General features: G+C 31.2%; 1 protein-coding gene across 4 annotated transcripts in view; it reads right to left on the bottom strand.

The window, feature by feature from the left end:
• The window catches only part of TINAG (tubulointerstitial nephritis antigen), a 70,846-nt gene that overhangs the window by 32,740 nt on the left and 23,599 nt on the right, over positions 1-14,507 (bottom strand). For all 4 annotated transcript variants that reach the window (XM_036218932.1, XM_036218921.1, XM_036218927.1 and 1 more), the window contains 4 exons: positions 12,242-12,392; positions 9,957-10,137; positions 8,396-8,441; positions 5,120-5,243 (listed from right to left, as the gene is read on the bottom strand). In XM_036218932.1, the coding sequence (XP_036074825.1) occupies positions 5,120-5,243; positions 8,396-8,441; positions 9,957-10,137; positions 12,242-12,392 (502 nt within the window). The remainder of the gene's footprint in view (positions 1-5,119; positions 5,244-8,395; positions 8,442-9,956; positions 10,138-12,241; positions 12,393-14,507) is intronic.

The following is a 14,507-nucleotide window of genomic DNA, read 5'->3' as shown; positions in this document are numbered from 1 at the left end:
TGGCATGTGTGATGCTGGGAGTTCTTTTCTGATGGCTTTAATCTTTTTGGTGAACTAGAATTCAAGATTATCAGCTAAGAGCTTGAGGGTAGGGGTATTGGGGAGTCAAGAAAAAAGAAAAGATTTGAGATAATCACTTGAAGAGTAGGACAGTAGCAGAAAAAATTCAGACTGTAATTGCTTGGTAGAATTAAATAACTACTTGAAATTTGTGGTTATAAATTAAAATGAAAACAACATAGTTATGAATTTTTTCCAGCTGTGTGTTTACTTACATGCGCAGCTGCAGATGCAAAATAGGCCAAATTGAATTTAACCAAAGTTGAGATTTTGCTAAGCCAAAATGATGAATTGAGCAAGGGCAGAGGAGTCTGGGGCATGTGTGAAAGATTATAATGAATTACCATGGAATTCTAGCTAAACAAGGAAGGTACTGTAGGCATTAAGGAGAAAAGGAACAGTTAAATAGTGGTCAGACAGATGGAATAATTTATTGAAAGTACTTATGGGGCTGAAGGACAGTTGGGGTCATATAGCAGAGGGAGTGGAGTGGAAAAAAAGGAAATGATAAAGAGTGAAATGCCTAGATTTTAGATTACTTTTTAAAAAAAAGACAGAGAAGAAAACGCATGAATATATAGCTCAAAAGAAATTATTCATGGAAACTGGAGAAATCAAATATAGGCTGAAAGAAATCACAGACATTAAGTCTTTAAATACAGCTCATAAAAGACCTTAAAAGACAACAAAAGAAAGGGAAGAGAACAGTTTAAAAAACATTTCAGAGGCAAAACCATATGGCAAATGAACACCAAATACTATAATAAATATTCAGGGATACATGGGCCAGAGTAAATTATACACAATGAAATAATAAAGAATTGTAATATAAATATTATTAAAAATATAAAAGGAGTTAAAGAAAATCTAGCATGTGTATATTATGTACTTTTAAAAAGTGAATATATTTAATTTGAGGATAAAAGAAAGATTAACAGAGTATTTGAGTAGAAAAGGTCATGTCACTTGTAAGAAGACAAAAATATCTGGTTGGCCAGAGACCTTTCTGCAGGAAAACTCAATGCTAGAAACCTTGAAGTTCTAAAGGCTTTATAGTCCTAGGGTTTTATCGTTATTAAAGTTATTCTTGAATAGAAAGAAAACAAACATTTTCTCAAGTGTCTAAGAAATTAGGGACCACAGACATTAAGAGCTCTTCTTGATTAAAAAGAAATTACTGGAAAATAAAATTTGCCCAATAAAATAATTAATAAAAGTTAAACTCAAGGACAGAAAAGCCATTGTCATAAGATATTTGCTTATCATTGATAACATTACTATATAATAAATTACAAATAACTGGATATTATGGTTTCAGAGTGGAATTCAAATTTTATAAGCTCCTAATATGTAAAAATAGTAATATTCTAACACATATAAGATATATGAGAGGAGATTAGGTCAAAAGAACTATAAGAATACTAAATGTCCTCATTTTATCTGTTAACAAATCAATAGCTATAATCTGAAATTAAAATATAAAGTTAAAAATGAATTATTACTCTAATCTCTAATTCTTTTAATTTACTTTTTTCTTAAATAAAAGAGTTATTTTAGAAATTAGTACCTGTTGTGTTGAATAATGAAAACTATCTCACTTCATATAACTGTATTTAAAATGCCACTATCCTATGTTATCTTTCTACCTTTGTCTCTCTTTTTTATTATTAAATTTATTGAGGCAACAATTAATAGGTTTCAAGTGTACGATTCAACAATACATCATATATATAGATATATATAGATATATATATAGATATATAGATATAGATATAGATATAGATATAGATATATATATAGTATTGTGTGCTGACCACCCAAAGTTAAATTCCCTTCTATCATCATATACTTTACCTTCTTTAGCCTTATCTACCTCCCCCACCTTTCCATGTGATAATCACTCAACTGTTGTCTGTGTCTATGAGTTTTTGTTTATTTGTTCTGTTCACTTGTTCTTTTCAGTTTTATATTCCACATATAAGTGAAATAATATGGTTCTCAACTTTTTTGTTTGATTTATTTTGCTTAGCATGATAATCTCAAGATCCATCCATATTGTTGCAAATGGCTGTATTTCATTTTTCTTATGGCTGAGTAATATACCATTGTATATATGTACCACATCTTTATCCAATCATCTGTCAAAGAGTACTTTGACTCTTTCATGCCTTGGACACCATAAATGATGCTGCAATGAACATTGTGGTGCACATATCTTTACAGATAGATGTTTAAAAATTTAGAAGGTAGATATCCAGAAAAGAGATTGTTGGGTCATATGTATAATTCTATCCTTAGTTTTCTGAAAAACCTTTATACTGTTTTCCATAGTGACTGCACCAATTTGCAGTCCCACCAGCAGCATATGAGGGGTTTTTTTTTCTCTGCATTCTTTCCAACATTTGTTATTACTTATCCTGTTGATGATAGCCATTCTAGTAGGTTTGAGGTATCTCATTGTGGTTTCGATTTGCATTTCTCTAATAGCTAGTGAAGTTGCAAGCTTAGGAAACAGAACTGGCCAGATGAAGGAAAGAATTAGTAATATCAGACAGAAATCTGGAAACAATGCGAATGGGAAAAGAGAGAGACTTGAAAGAGAAAGACAGATAGATAGACAGACAGAACTCTATGAGAACTATCTGACTCTATCAGATAGAGAAATATAAGAATAACAGCTATATCAGAAGGAGAAGAGTGGGAGAAGGGAACAGAGAGACTATGCAAACAGATAGCCAATAAGAACTTCCCAAACCTATGGAAAGAACTGGATTCTAGAATTTAAGAAGCAAACAGAACACATTATTATCTCAATCCAAAAAAGACTTTTCCCAAGGCACATTATATTAAAACTGCCAAAAATTAATGACAAAGAAGGAATTCTCAAAGTACCCAGGGAAAAGAAGATGGTAACCTATATAGAAAAACCCATTAGGTTATCATCAAATTTTTAAGCAGAAACTCTACAAGTTAGGAGGGAGTAGAATCAAATATTCAAACTATTAAAAGAGAGAAATTATCAGCCAAGAACAATACATCCAGCAAAGTTCTTCTTTAGATATGAAGGAGAAATAAAGACCCTTTCATATACACAGAAGCTGAGGGAATTTTCCACTACAAGGCCTGCATTATAGGAAATACTGAAGGGGTTATTCTATCTGAAACAAAAAGACAAAAATACAAAACTATGAATAAGATGACTAACAGACAGACAGAAACACGCAATTGCAAACTTTACTCAGAGTTGGGTATTATATACTTAAATATTACATAATGGTTAAAGGAGGTAAAAATATTTTCAAAAGAGAAGAAAACAATAACTACTGCGACTCAGAAATTAACTCACAGCATAAACAGAAATAATCTGAGAAAACAAAAAACAGAAAAGGGGAGAGGGTAACCATTTGAAATCACAAAGGGGAATGGGAATAAAATAAACACACAAGAAAAAGAGCTACTATATATATAAAACTTTTTTTTTTTACATAAACTTAATGATAACCACACACAGAAATATCCAGAATTGAGACTTGTAACATAAAAAAAAGAGGGAGGAGAAGAAAAAAAGCATAGAATACAACCAATAAAATGACAGACAGAATCTCTAACTTTTCACCAGGAATGAAAGAGACAGACTTACACGAATGCTTTTCACCAAATGTTAATAATGATTTGGGGAAGTTTATTTGACAAAATGAAAAAGTAAAACACCCAGTGTTTGAAGGATTATTGAGAAATTGGTAATCTTACATATGGCTAATGAAAACTTGAGCAAAATTTTCTTTGTCATAAAATTTTAAGTAGTTTAGTACTTCCTTTTTTTTTTTTTTTATAGAAGATATCTAGTTATCTATCTAGCCATCTTTCTTTATAGCTCTATATTTAACTATATACTCCAAACTTTCAAGAGTGGTTATCTCTTGATGGTGAGTTATATATGATTGGTTATATATTTTTCTCATCTGAAATTTTTAGTATACTACATTAACATGAAATATCATATATTTAATTCTAAGATGTACATATTTCACATCCCTAAAATCGAGATGTGATAAAATTAGTAATTTAGATTCCATGAATTTGTTAATTTTGTAATTGAAATATTAGAGTACTTAAAATGAAGGAGGGATGATGATTTAAGAGACATCTCCCAGAGAATTAACGGGTCTATTTACCTTAGAATTGACTCAGAGAGTTTCAAGACAGAAGATAACAATTTGGTTATAACAGAGTTTGTTCTTGTACAGACTCAATCCAATTTAGACAGAAAAGAAATATTCAACAAGGAATGAAATTATTTACCATAATAGGCAAGGGTATTGAAATGGAAAAACAAAACAAAACAAAACAAAACAAAGAACTTAAACCTTTTTCTGTAGCATTTCTTTGAACTGGAGTGAGACATTTTGAGAAAGAACTTACAGGTTGGGCAGTCAGTATGAGATTAAGAAAGCATTGGAGAAGTCTCAGACTACCACATACTGATTCTCAGTAGAGTCTATTGATGAAATTAACTCCTCGTGAAACGCAAACAAATTTTGAAACTGGTTTTTGCCCTTGCAAAGCTGAATGTATTTTGCTCGCAAATTTGATAAATGTAATTTCCACAATTCTCACAAAAATGTAAAATCTTATATTGAATTACAAGTGACCCCTACCCTCTCTTCTGCTTAACTCTACCATTTATAACTCCACTCAAAACCTTTTTTTATTTTTTACCAAATCCTAATACGTTCTGTATTTGCATCCTTCCCTTGATTATGCCATAAGTAGAATACATTATTTCAATAATATATTTCCCTTGGCCTTGGAACAGATTCTTAGGATACCTTTACAAGTAAGTGAGAGACAGGAAATGGTCATCTTTCCCAGAATTTTAAATCATCCTTTTGCTGAACTTTAAAATAATGACTAGAGTGTCAAGTCTTAGATAATTTTTAATTTGTATCAGACTCTCTCATACAAAGGAAAATTCTGGTACCTATATGCACTACAAACACTTATTTTTAGTTTCATTTTCCAAAATCATTAAATTAAAATTTTTAAGAAATTGCCTTACCCAGTGAGTTTGACTGCATGTGTCTGAAGCTTTCGATATTTTTCTGATTTTTCATTTGTGCTGGTAATATGTCTGTATATCCCTGACTTGTAATGGAAGAAATCTTCATGGACTTGCATTATGGCTAAAACAAAATCCAACAGGATAAATGACACAGTTTTAAAAAATTATGTTTAAAAACCTCCAGAAGTTCTCCAAGAACAATCAATGGGTAAATTGGCAGGAGTAGAACCTAAGACAAGATTTTGCAATACAGTCTAATTTTGATTCCTGCTTCATTTAATTGGCTGCAATATTTTCTTGTTCTCTTATAAAAACAACTTTGAGCTGTTTGAATATCACCAAAGCACACATTATACCTTTAAGACACATTTTTTTCTTAATTGATACAGGCACTATTACCAAGAATTGAGTCCCTTACAGTGAAGGCCCACTTCACTTGGCTGGTGATTGCTACTTCTCCATTAACCTTGTGCTTTACCACAAGCCTCTTAAAACTCCAATTAAGCTAGCAGTGAAGGATGAGCCTAGCAAACCAGGCTTTAAGTAATTGTCTTTAATCCTTAGAAATGAAAACCACGCTTACTTGGTGAGTTTGAATAAAAAGCAAATCCTTGGCAAAAGAATACTTTGACAAGATTTCATCCTCCCAGCTCTGGAGAGCTAAGCCGATGTTGTATTCTTTAGAAAGTAAGAGCTTATACTTTATAAAGCTCTCCTTCATTTCCTCACCTAGATTACTTCTCTTCTGTATTGTGTGCTTTTTTGAAGGACTTGGGCAACTCAGGGTGAAGACTTTAAACTTCTCTTCTAGAAAATGTGAATCGAAAATGTTTTTCATAACTGTGTACCTTCATAACTGTGTACAATGCTTGCCTACCTTAGTTTGACATGCATTTTAAATAAAATAGAAACTAAGGGCACTGGCATTTGATAGATGCTAAAATGAAGCTTATACTTCAAAGTCAAATATAACTTTTTAATGTTCTACTTTTTATTTCATTTTTTTAATGTTCCATGTCTTTTCTGATACTATTCAAATATTCTCAAAAGAGGTTAAATTTTCTTTATCTACTTTAAAACACATTCTCATAGGTTTTTAAAGAATTTATATAACTGAACTCTATACAGATCTTTGCTTTTGTTCTCTTTCTATAACCTAAGTTTATTTTTAATTCCACATCTTTTAGAAAAATGCACACAGTGTCATTTATTCAGCATTCTGTTGCCTTTTGCATTCTTTCATAGTGAGACCAGGGGAAAAAGCTATATGTTAGCCTAGCCAAAAATGTGCAGACAATCATGTTGATTCTGTAGCAAGATGAGTTAACCAACATTTATAAAAATGTGAGGATGTTGCTAGTGGTTTTTTGGAAGAGGTTTTCCTCTTCTAAAGAACAGTTGGCTTCTTTAGCTTTTCACAACTCTTTCTCCACCACCATGAATATACTCTTTTTGCTGAAAAATGCTGCCAATTATAAAGAAACGTGGGTGAGAAGCCATCACAATTAACTGGAATGCAGCTCCTTCCTTCAGTTTCTGACACCAAAATAGATTTGATGAATCCATAAACATATAACTGTATAAGCTACCATAGTGCAATGTTATTTTTGGAAAACTGTAGCAAGTTATACAGAATAATAATAAGTTTGAGGACAGGATTAAGCCCGCTGTCATTCCAGCTCTGTCTTTTGCCGCTGGCTCAGGCTGGCAAGGGACATGTTCTCAAGAAACATTTGTTCAACTGATGTTGACTATTTTGCATTTCAACTTTATTATTTTAAAATTTTATCTATTTATTTTTGATTTGTTATGTGAAATTCATGAACATTTAAGTATATGGCTATGAAAGAAAACTAAGGTATTTTCTATTTTAAATAATTATGTTCCAAATCTCTTTAGAAAGAGAGAGGAAACTTAAAACAGTAATATAATGATCTGAAGATTCAGAGAGGTTAAATAACTTGCCCAAAGTCATTTAAGTAGCAAAGGTCAAAGTTAGATCTTTGAATTTAGCCTTGAGTTCAAATGCCTTCAAACTGTCTCACAAACTTTGCTTATTGAGGCATATATTAAAATTACACATGAATTGTCCTGCTCTTGTAATAAACACCAAAAGTGATACAAGTATAAGAAGAAAAAAATTATGTTAATTTGTTTCAGGTTTTGTGTAAGGTCCCTGGATTTTAAAAATTAAATTCAGGACATATCTAATGTAAAGTTCGGTTTCTTAACAAATGTTAAATCGTAATAATGATTAATAAAAAGTATTCCAACACAATTTTAAAATTCGTAGTTCCTGCTAGATGTTGAATCAATACTAATTAATTCAGCATTCAGAAAAAAAAACCAAAAAAACAAAAAGAAAAACTGGCCAATAGTTCCTTATGTATATATCAAATATTTTACATTTAATTTTGATTTATTTAAATTTCTTTGGTTAATTTAAATTTATTTGGTTTATTCCACTGCATTGATAATATACATGGGCCCTTTCAGTGTTTACAACTTGAATTTCCATTTTAGACCTCACTAGATTTTTTTCTTCCACTCTCTTCAAGAAAATGTTTAGTACAGAGACTAGACACTGAGAATGTATCCTTATGCCATTTGTCCAAAATAAAATATAATAAGTAAGCAGAGTAACTATGTATGAGATAATATCATAAAAATCAGTCAGTGTACAGTAAGTCACTGTATTATTTTTTGTTTATTGTTTTTTACTATGCATAACACATTTACAAAAATTATCAAAATAGGAAGCCTTTATAAAACACAAATCATGCAGGCTTATTTGATTTATTTTGAGTTTACAGAAAAAGGAAAATATCTACACTATTTCTACTGATAAGCCTTGATGTTTTTCAGTCCATTACCTGATCTATTTAAACTGAAAATGAGAAAATTTTTAACACTATATATGATTTTTAAATATGACCAAACAATTATATGAACTCTATCACTTAGCATTTTATGTTTAACAGTCTGCTTGGTCCATGATCACTTTGGAAAGATTTATCAAATTTTCATTAAACGTGTCATTAATATTTAAGGATTCAATTTATGGATGAGTCTGTTTTCTTAAAATGACACCTAATGAAGTTATTAGGTGAAGATACCTCCCATAAATGCACTGATCTTAGAACTGTTAAACTCTTATAAATACTCTAAAAAGAAAAATTTTCTTCCACTCAGTTCCTTTTACATGAGTAAAAGGTAATAATGTTGTTTACTAAAGGAAAAAATAAGATACAACCATATTTCATGCGAGCCTACCTTGGACTGGTCCATTGTGTATAATTTCTTTCATTATTTCAGTTTCCTAGAAGAAAAAATATCAGTGGCATTTTTATTGTTATCAGAGTGTATGTTGTCTTGTGTATAATTTTAGGTGTTATACAATCAGTTTAAGAGTTAACAGTCCAATGTGCCTTGACCACTTGTGATTAATCATGCTTTGAAATACTCACATGTGAAATGCAACATTGATGAAGTTGCTAAAGACAAGATGTACTTGTTTGTTTCATTTACTTCATTGCTGATAATAATTTTGGAATGGAGGGAAAATATAATAACCTTTTATGGTCACAAAAAATAATTAAGTGAAAACCATGTTTAATCAGTGATGATTAGTGCCACCTCCATTCTTTTAATCACAGGAGCAATTCTAGATGCTTGTTTAGTGAAATTCCTCAATGTAGATTTAGCATGCAAATATTTCTATGTTACCACTCAATGTGTAAAGCAGCTTTTAGTAAAGATCCAGGTCATTCGTTCATTCATTCATTCATCCATCCATCTAGCATATGTATCACAGAATACATATCACCGGAAGCCAGGATAGAAACAAATGTTGACCCTACACCTATCCTCCATGTATTTACATTTTTATAAAATAGAAAGACAGTAAATGATTAATTGCATTGTAAATCAATAAGTTCTATTATAGGAACAAGCAAAAAAGTGCCATCGGTGCAAACAAGAAAGAGAAACTAATCCCACCTCAGAGTCAAGAAAACTTCACAGAGAAGATGACCTGGGCTTAACACATATGCGGGATTTTGCCAGATGCAAACAGGTGGAATAACCATTTGGGTTAAAGGAATTATCACTTGGCTAAGTAGAGAAGCATGAAAGAGCATGGTGTATCTAGAAAGCAGATAGTAGTCCTTATATCAGGAGCATTATGGGGAGGTGGAAGAAAAGATGCTGGCAGGGCATGAATCTGTAAAAGCAGTAGGTCAGAAAAAAATTGTGACAGCCTATATGTTGTAGTAAGAATACAGGATTGTATTCTGTAGGTAAGTGGAGACCACTGAAGGTTCAGATATTCTGAAAGTAAGGTCTGGGTAGCACTGATATGGAGAAAAATTAGTCAGTGTTTTTAACATGACAAACTGGAATGCAAGAGAGTCTTTTTCCCATCACAGCTATTCTACTACAATTATTTTATGGAGAAAGGCAAAAGATTGAGTAGATGAGCTACTACCACAAAAAGTCAGTAAAAATGTGTTTGTTTTAGCTATCTTTCAAGTATATTAATTAATTAATTAAAACATAATTTAAAAACTCTATTTCCATGGAGTTGGCTTAAAATTTAAGCCAATCATTTATACTGCTAATATTACCAAGATCATAAATCATATCCAAACTGGAAATCTTTAATGGAAATTTTAAGAATATAAACAATTATATGTAAAAATATAGTATTATCTTAGAATGTAATAATTTGAAGTAGTTTTTAAATAGTTTTAATAAAAGCAGATATATATATATATATATCATATACATATATGTTAGCAAGTCAAACATTGTTAATTCTTGCCATTAGACTTACATTGGAAGAGACTCTGTATGGAGGAGAGCACTGGTAGATCCTATTAGATTTCTCGATGTTGTTGGGACATGGCTTTGTGGCATGCCGTTTTCCCCGCCCATCAGATCTACTTGCCATGGCGCAGGCATTATTGGTAGTATTTTGATCCTTGAGAAATGGGTAACATGCATGTGATACCAGCCTATGAGGAATAAGCAAAGAAGTTATGTAGTTTAGAAAGTGCCACAATATCCTATCTACATGCAGTTTTACTGAATTAAATACTTATAAAAATTATTCTGTCTACTTACATGTGTAACTTTCAAAATGTTAACTGATTCTAACACAGAAGTTCAATGATATTACACTCTTCCTTACCCTCCTCTTATTATAATTTTTAAAATCTTGCTTCAGTCTATAATAAGTAATTCTATCTACAGTATAGAATTTCCTGAAGATAAAAAGTGACTGTCAATAAAATCTGTAGTAGTAATATTAATAGGGAAAATACTCCTTCATTCTGCATCTATAGAAGACCCAAATTTAAAATGCAAAAAACAATGAACTTATTACTTAGATGGAGCATTCTGATAAATTATGTAAATTTTAGAATTAAAGTTTTTAAAAATATTTTCGTTGTTATACTTTCTCGTAAGACTTCAACTATTAAGTGTCTATTTCATGACACTTTAGAGAAATAGTATATACTAATATAATAAAGTTAATAAAGTAGAAAGTTATCAAACATACACATTTTGCAAAAGATAAAACAAACTTAGTCTCTAATTTTGAAACTGAACATAAAAAAGTAGAAAATATTTGGCTTCAATTCTAACATAATTAGTTGACTATAGAAGCAGATGGCAAGAAAAATAAAACATTGGAATTAGTTTTATAGATATTCAATGTTGAACTGGCCACAGAAGTATGCAATAAGATTGGTTCAAGAAAATTCAATAATGTTCAATAGAGTAAGAAAATCTGTGTGAGGAGCATAATAAAAGCAAAGCTATGAAAAATGTCAAACACTACATTAACTGTTGTTACTTTGGAATAATGACTGCTATGGATTGAATTGTGTCACCCCAAATTCATATGTTCAAGCCTTAATCCCAGGGTGATGATATTTTGAAATGAGGCTTTTGGGAGACAATTATCTTTAAATGAAGTTATGAGAGTGGGGCTCATGATGGGATTAGTGTTTTATAAGAAAAGAGACACTAGAGCTCTCTCTGTCATGTGAGTACACAGTGGGAAGGCAAGTCAGGAAGAGGTCTCTAAGAACTGAATGTAGCAACACCTTGATTTTGGGCTTTTCAGCTTTTAGGACCGTGAGAAATAAACACTTGTGTGTAAGCCACTCAGCCTCTGGTATTTTGTTATGTTAACCTGAGCAGACTAATACAGTGAGGTTTAGTTGGGTCTCAATGATAATTTGTACTTTTAAGCTTCTAAAGAGCTTTAATTTTTATTATATAGTACAAAAGAGAAGCCAACTAAACACTATTACTCCAGGAAGATATCAGCAATGTTGTCTAGTCTAAGCAAACACGTTATTAGGCAAAACATATGAAAAAAATTTTTTTAAAGAAATTTATTGAGACATATCTGATACCCATTATTTCATAGTACCTCACCTTTCTATGGCAGATCTGGAGGAGTCAGTGGGTGAGGAAACAACAGATGAGTAGATCATACATATACTATTAGGTATTGGCTACAGTTTCCTTGGCTGAATAGAATAACTCAGCTCTTAAGTAGATTAGCTCTCATAGCAGATAGAAGGATGATGTGTGGGTATCAGAATAAATTAAAGTAAGGAAATGCAGCCTGCTTTTTCTCATCAAATGGGATGGTGACAATTAATGATATTGATGAATTGAGGCAATTGTAAATTATTTCTTTATTTTATTCATCTGATTCTTAATCTAATTATTACCTGATATTATCTATTCATCTTCTGGGTAACAAAGTTTTGACAGAGGTATCGGTAGTATTAGTTTTATCTATTTGCTTCATGGGGATTAGTAGAGCCATTTGGCTCAAAGAAACAAGAAGACAGTGCTTCCTTGAGTCTTCTTTTTAATTTATATAGGAATGTATACATTCTTCAAGTAATTGTTTATGATAATTTATAATGTCAGTAGATACCAAATATAGTATATATTTAAATATAATACATATATGTATGTAGATTTACCATATATATTTGTAGATTTTTGTAAAAGTCTTTAAATATGTATTTTTTCCTAACTCCAAGCCATACTTATAAGAATCCTAGAAATACACGATAGGCAGCTATTTACCCACGTTTTCTCAGGTACCACCAAGCCCTATCGATGCTTCCACTATTGCATCCATGATGGTTCTTGGCACAGCAAGAAATCAGATTCTGAGGGGATAGATTGGCTGTGTATCGACCCTTAGACTGAATTGCTATTCGGTCAGCTGCCACACCTGTTTCAAATAAAATATTAATTAATATTTAAATGGTACATAGTATTTCTAATAACTTACATATCCTTTTTTTATTTGAACCCTAAACTAGTCTTCTGAGCTTTATATAATTTAAAATTAAGGCAAAATATCATTAATATATCTATGTATTCTAACAAATTCAACCGTGTCATAATTTCAGTATTTATTTTTGTTCAATTTTGGTATTGCTCCATTGTATTATTGTCTTCAGAGACTTTCCGAGTTCTTTTCTTCTTTCGTGTTTTATAGACTTCTAAATTTTTCATTAAGAAATCTGCCAAAGACTTGAAAAAGGTGACTTTTAAAGTCTCTTCCAGTCCCATGAACCTGCAGATTACAACTAAAGGATAAGTGTTTTAAATTCAAATGGTATACAGTATGTTTATCTTACAGACATTTCTGAATCTCGCTGAGGGTTTAATCCAAATTCACTAGAACTACTTAGAAAAGGTCAGAAGATTAAAGAATGACTCAGTTTAGCAAATTGTTTTCCAGTCTTTTTTTGAAAATTTTTATTGGACTTTCTGAGACACAATCTCTTATTTTCCCTGCTTATTTTACTCTAGCCCAAATTTGCTCTTTGGCATGTATCACTTCCACCATTTCAAACTCTTTTACCTCTTCATCTTCAGCTTCTGCTATCTTGCTTGAATTTTGTTTGGCTGAATAACTATCCATCTATCTATCTATCTATCTATCTATCTATCTATCTATCTATCTATCTATCTATCATCTATCTATTTATATTTTTTAATATTTTACTTTCCATTTAATACCTTCTAGCTTCTTTAAAAGACATTTTTTTTCTTATTTTAACTATTTCCTGACATAATTTTTAAGATCTTTAAAAGAACCTAATTATTCTTTTCTTAATATTTTTAAAAACTAGCGTCAGCTTGATTTATCATATTGAATATAAAACTGCATATTCTGAAACCACAAAAATGTTGAAAACCCTCTCTCTGGTATTTTGATAAATTAGATATGGGGACAAATACAGACTTAGCCCTATTCTAAGGCCATCTGTGGGTCTGTGACCTAGAAACACCAAAACATAGTGTCCAAACTAGTCTAGGAAGTTACTCTCAGCATTTTACCACCAATGATTTTCCTAAGACATCTCAGAAATACTGGTCTAACCTAAAGTTAAAGCAAAATTCTTATATATTATGTATGAAGTATAATACATTAACCATATGAACATAAAATTACATAAGATTTACCTGATTAATTCTCTCTCCATCCATCTGAAACAGGGCTCAAAGTGGTCCCCCTGTGGATCCCTAACACAGTGAGGATAAACATCAGAAAGCCAAGGAGCATTTATACTGGGGGAGCAGGCACTAGCATAGAGTTAACAGAGGGAAGCACTCTAGAGGTGACCTTGGCCACTGTATCATTTCTAGAACTAGCTGATACTATGCAGTAATAATATTTAGACAAAGATATCAGTACTTTTCTGTCTCAAGGAGTACCACCCTTCAAGTGGGCTCCTCTAAGAGTCTATGCACTTATTTTGAAATGATTTCAGTGCTTAGACTGTTGAGTACTCTTGGAATTGCTTTAAAGCTTAGAGCATAGTTTTATAAAGATCTTTGACAGCAGCCAATCAAAATTATGTTAGGTTCAATTTAATTACTGGAATATCATAAACACTCCTTTGAGGATAATTTGAAGACCAAATCTTAGCATTAACTTGAGTATTGATTTATGGGGTGAACTTATATGAAAATAGATATAAAAGAGATATTGTTACATGTTTGAACTAACGGCAGCACTAATTTGGAAGCTACTCTTAAGAGACTAGTTATATCACTTTAGAGTCAGAACCTGTATTTTGCTTTTATCTAAAATGGGATAAAACCCATTTAATCCACTTATTTAGTTCTGAAGTCTTACTATATATCAAATTAGTTTACCAACTTAATATATTTTTGAAAATATAAGAGTTATGAATGTTTTTGAGTATTAATATTACAGTTATTATTATGAATGAAAGAACCTTATGCTCCTCTTATTGCCTGCCCTTAACTATCAAAGAACAAAAAAATTTTGGTAAATTTTTTTTGTTGCTCTTATGATTTATTTTCTATT

This window comes from Rousettus aegyptiacus, unplaced genomic scaffold, assembly GCF_014176215.1.
Source record: "Rousettus aegyptiacus isolate mRouAeg1 unplaced genomic scaffold, mRouAeg1.p scaffold_m13_p_1, whole genome shotgun sequence".
Taxonomy (NCBI): domain Eukaryota; kingdom Metazoa; phylum Chordata; class Mammalia; order Chiroptera; family Pteropodidae; genus Rousettus; species Rousettus aegyptiacus.
Note: the sequence above shows the minus strand (reverse complement) of the source record. Positions and strands in the feature narration are given on the sequence as shown.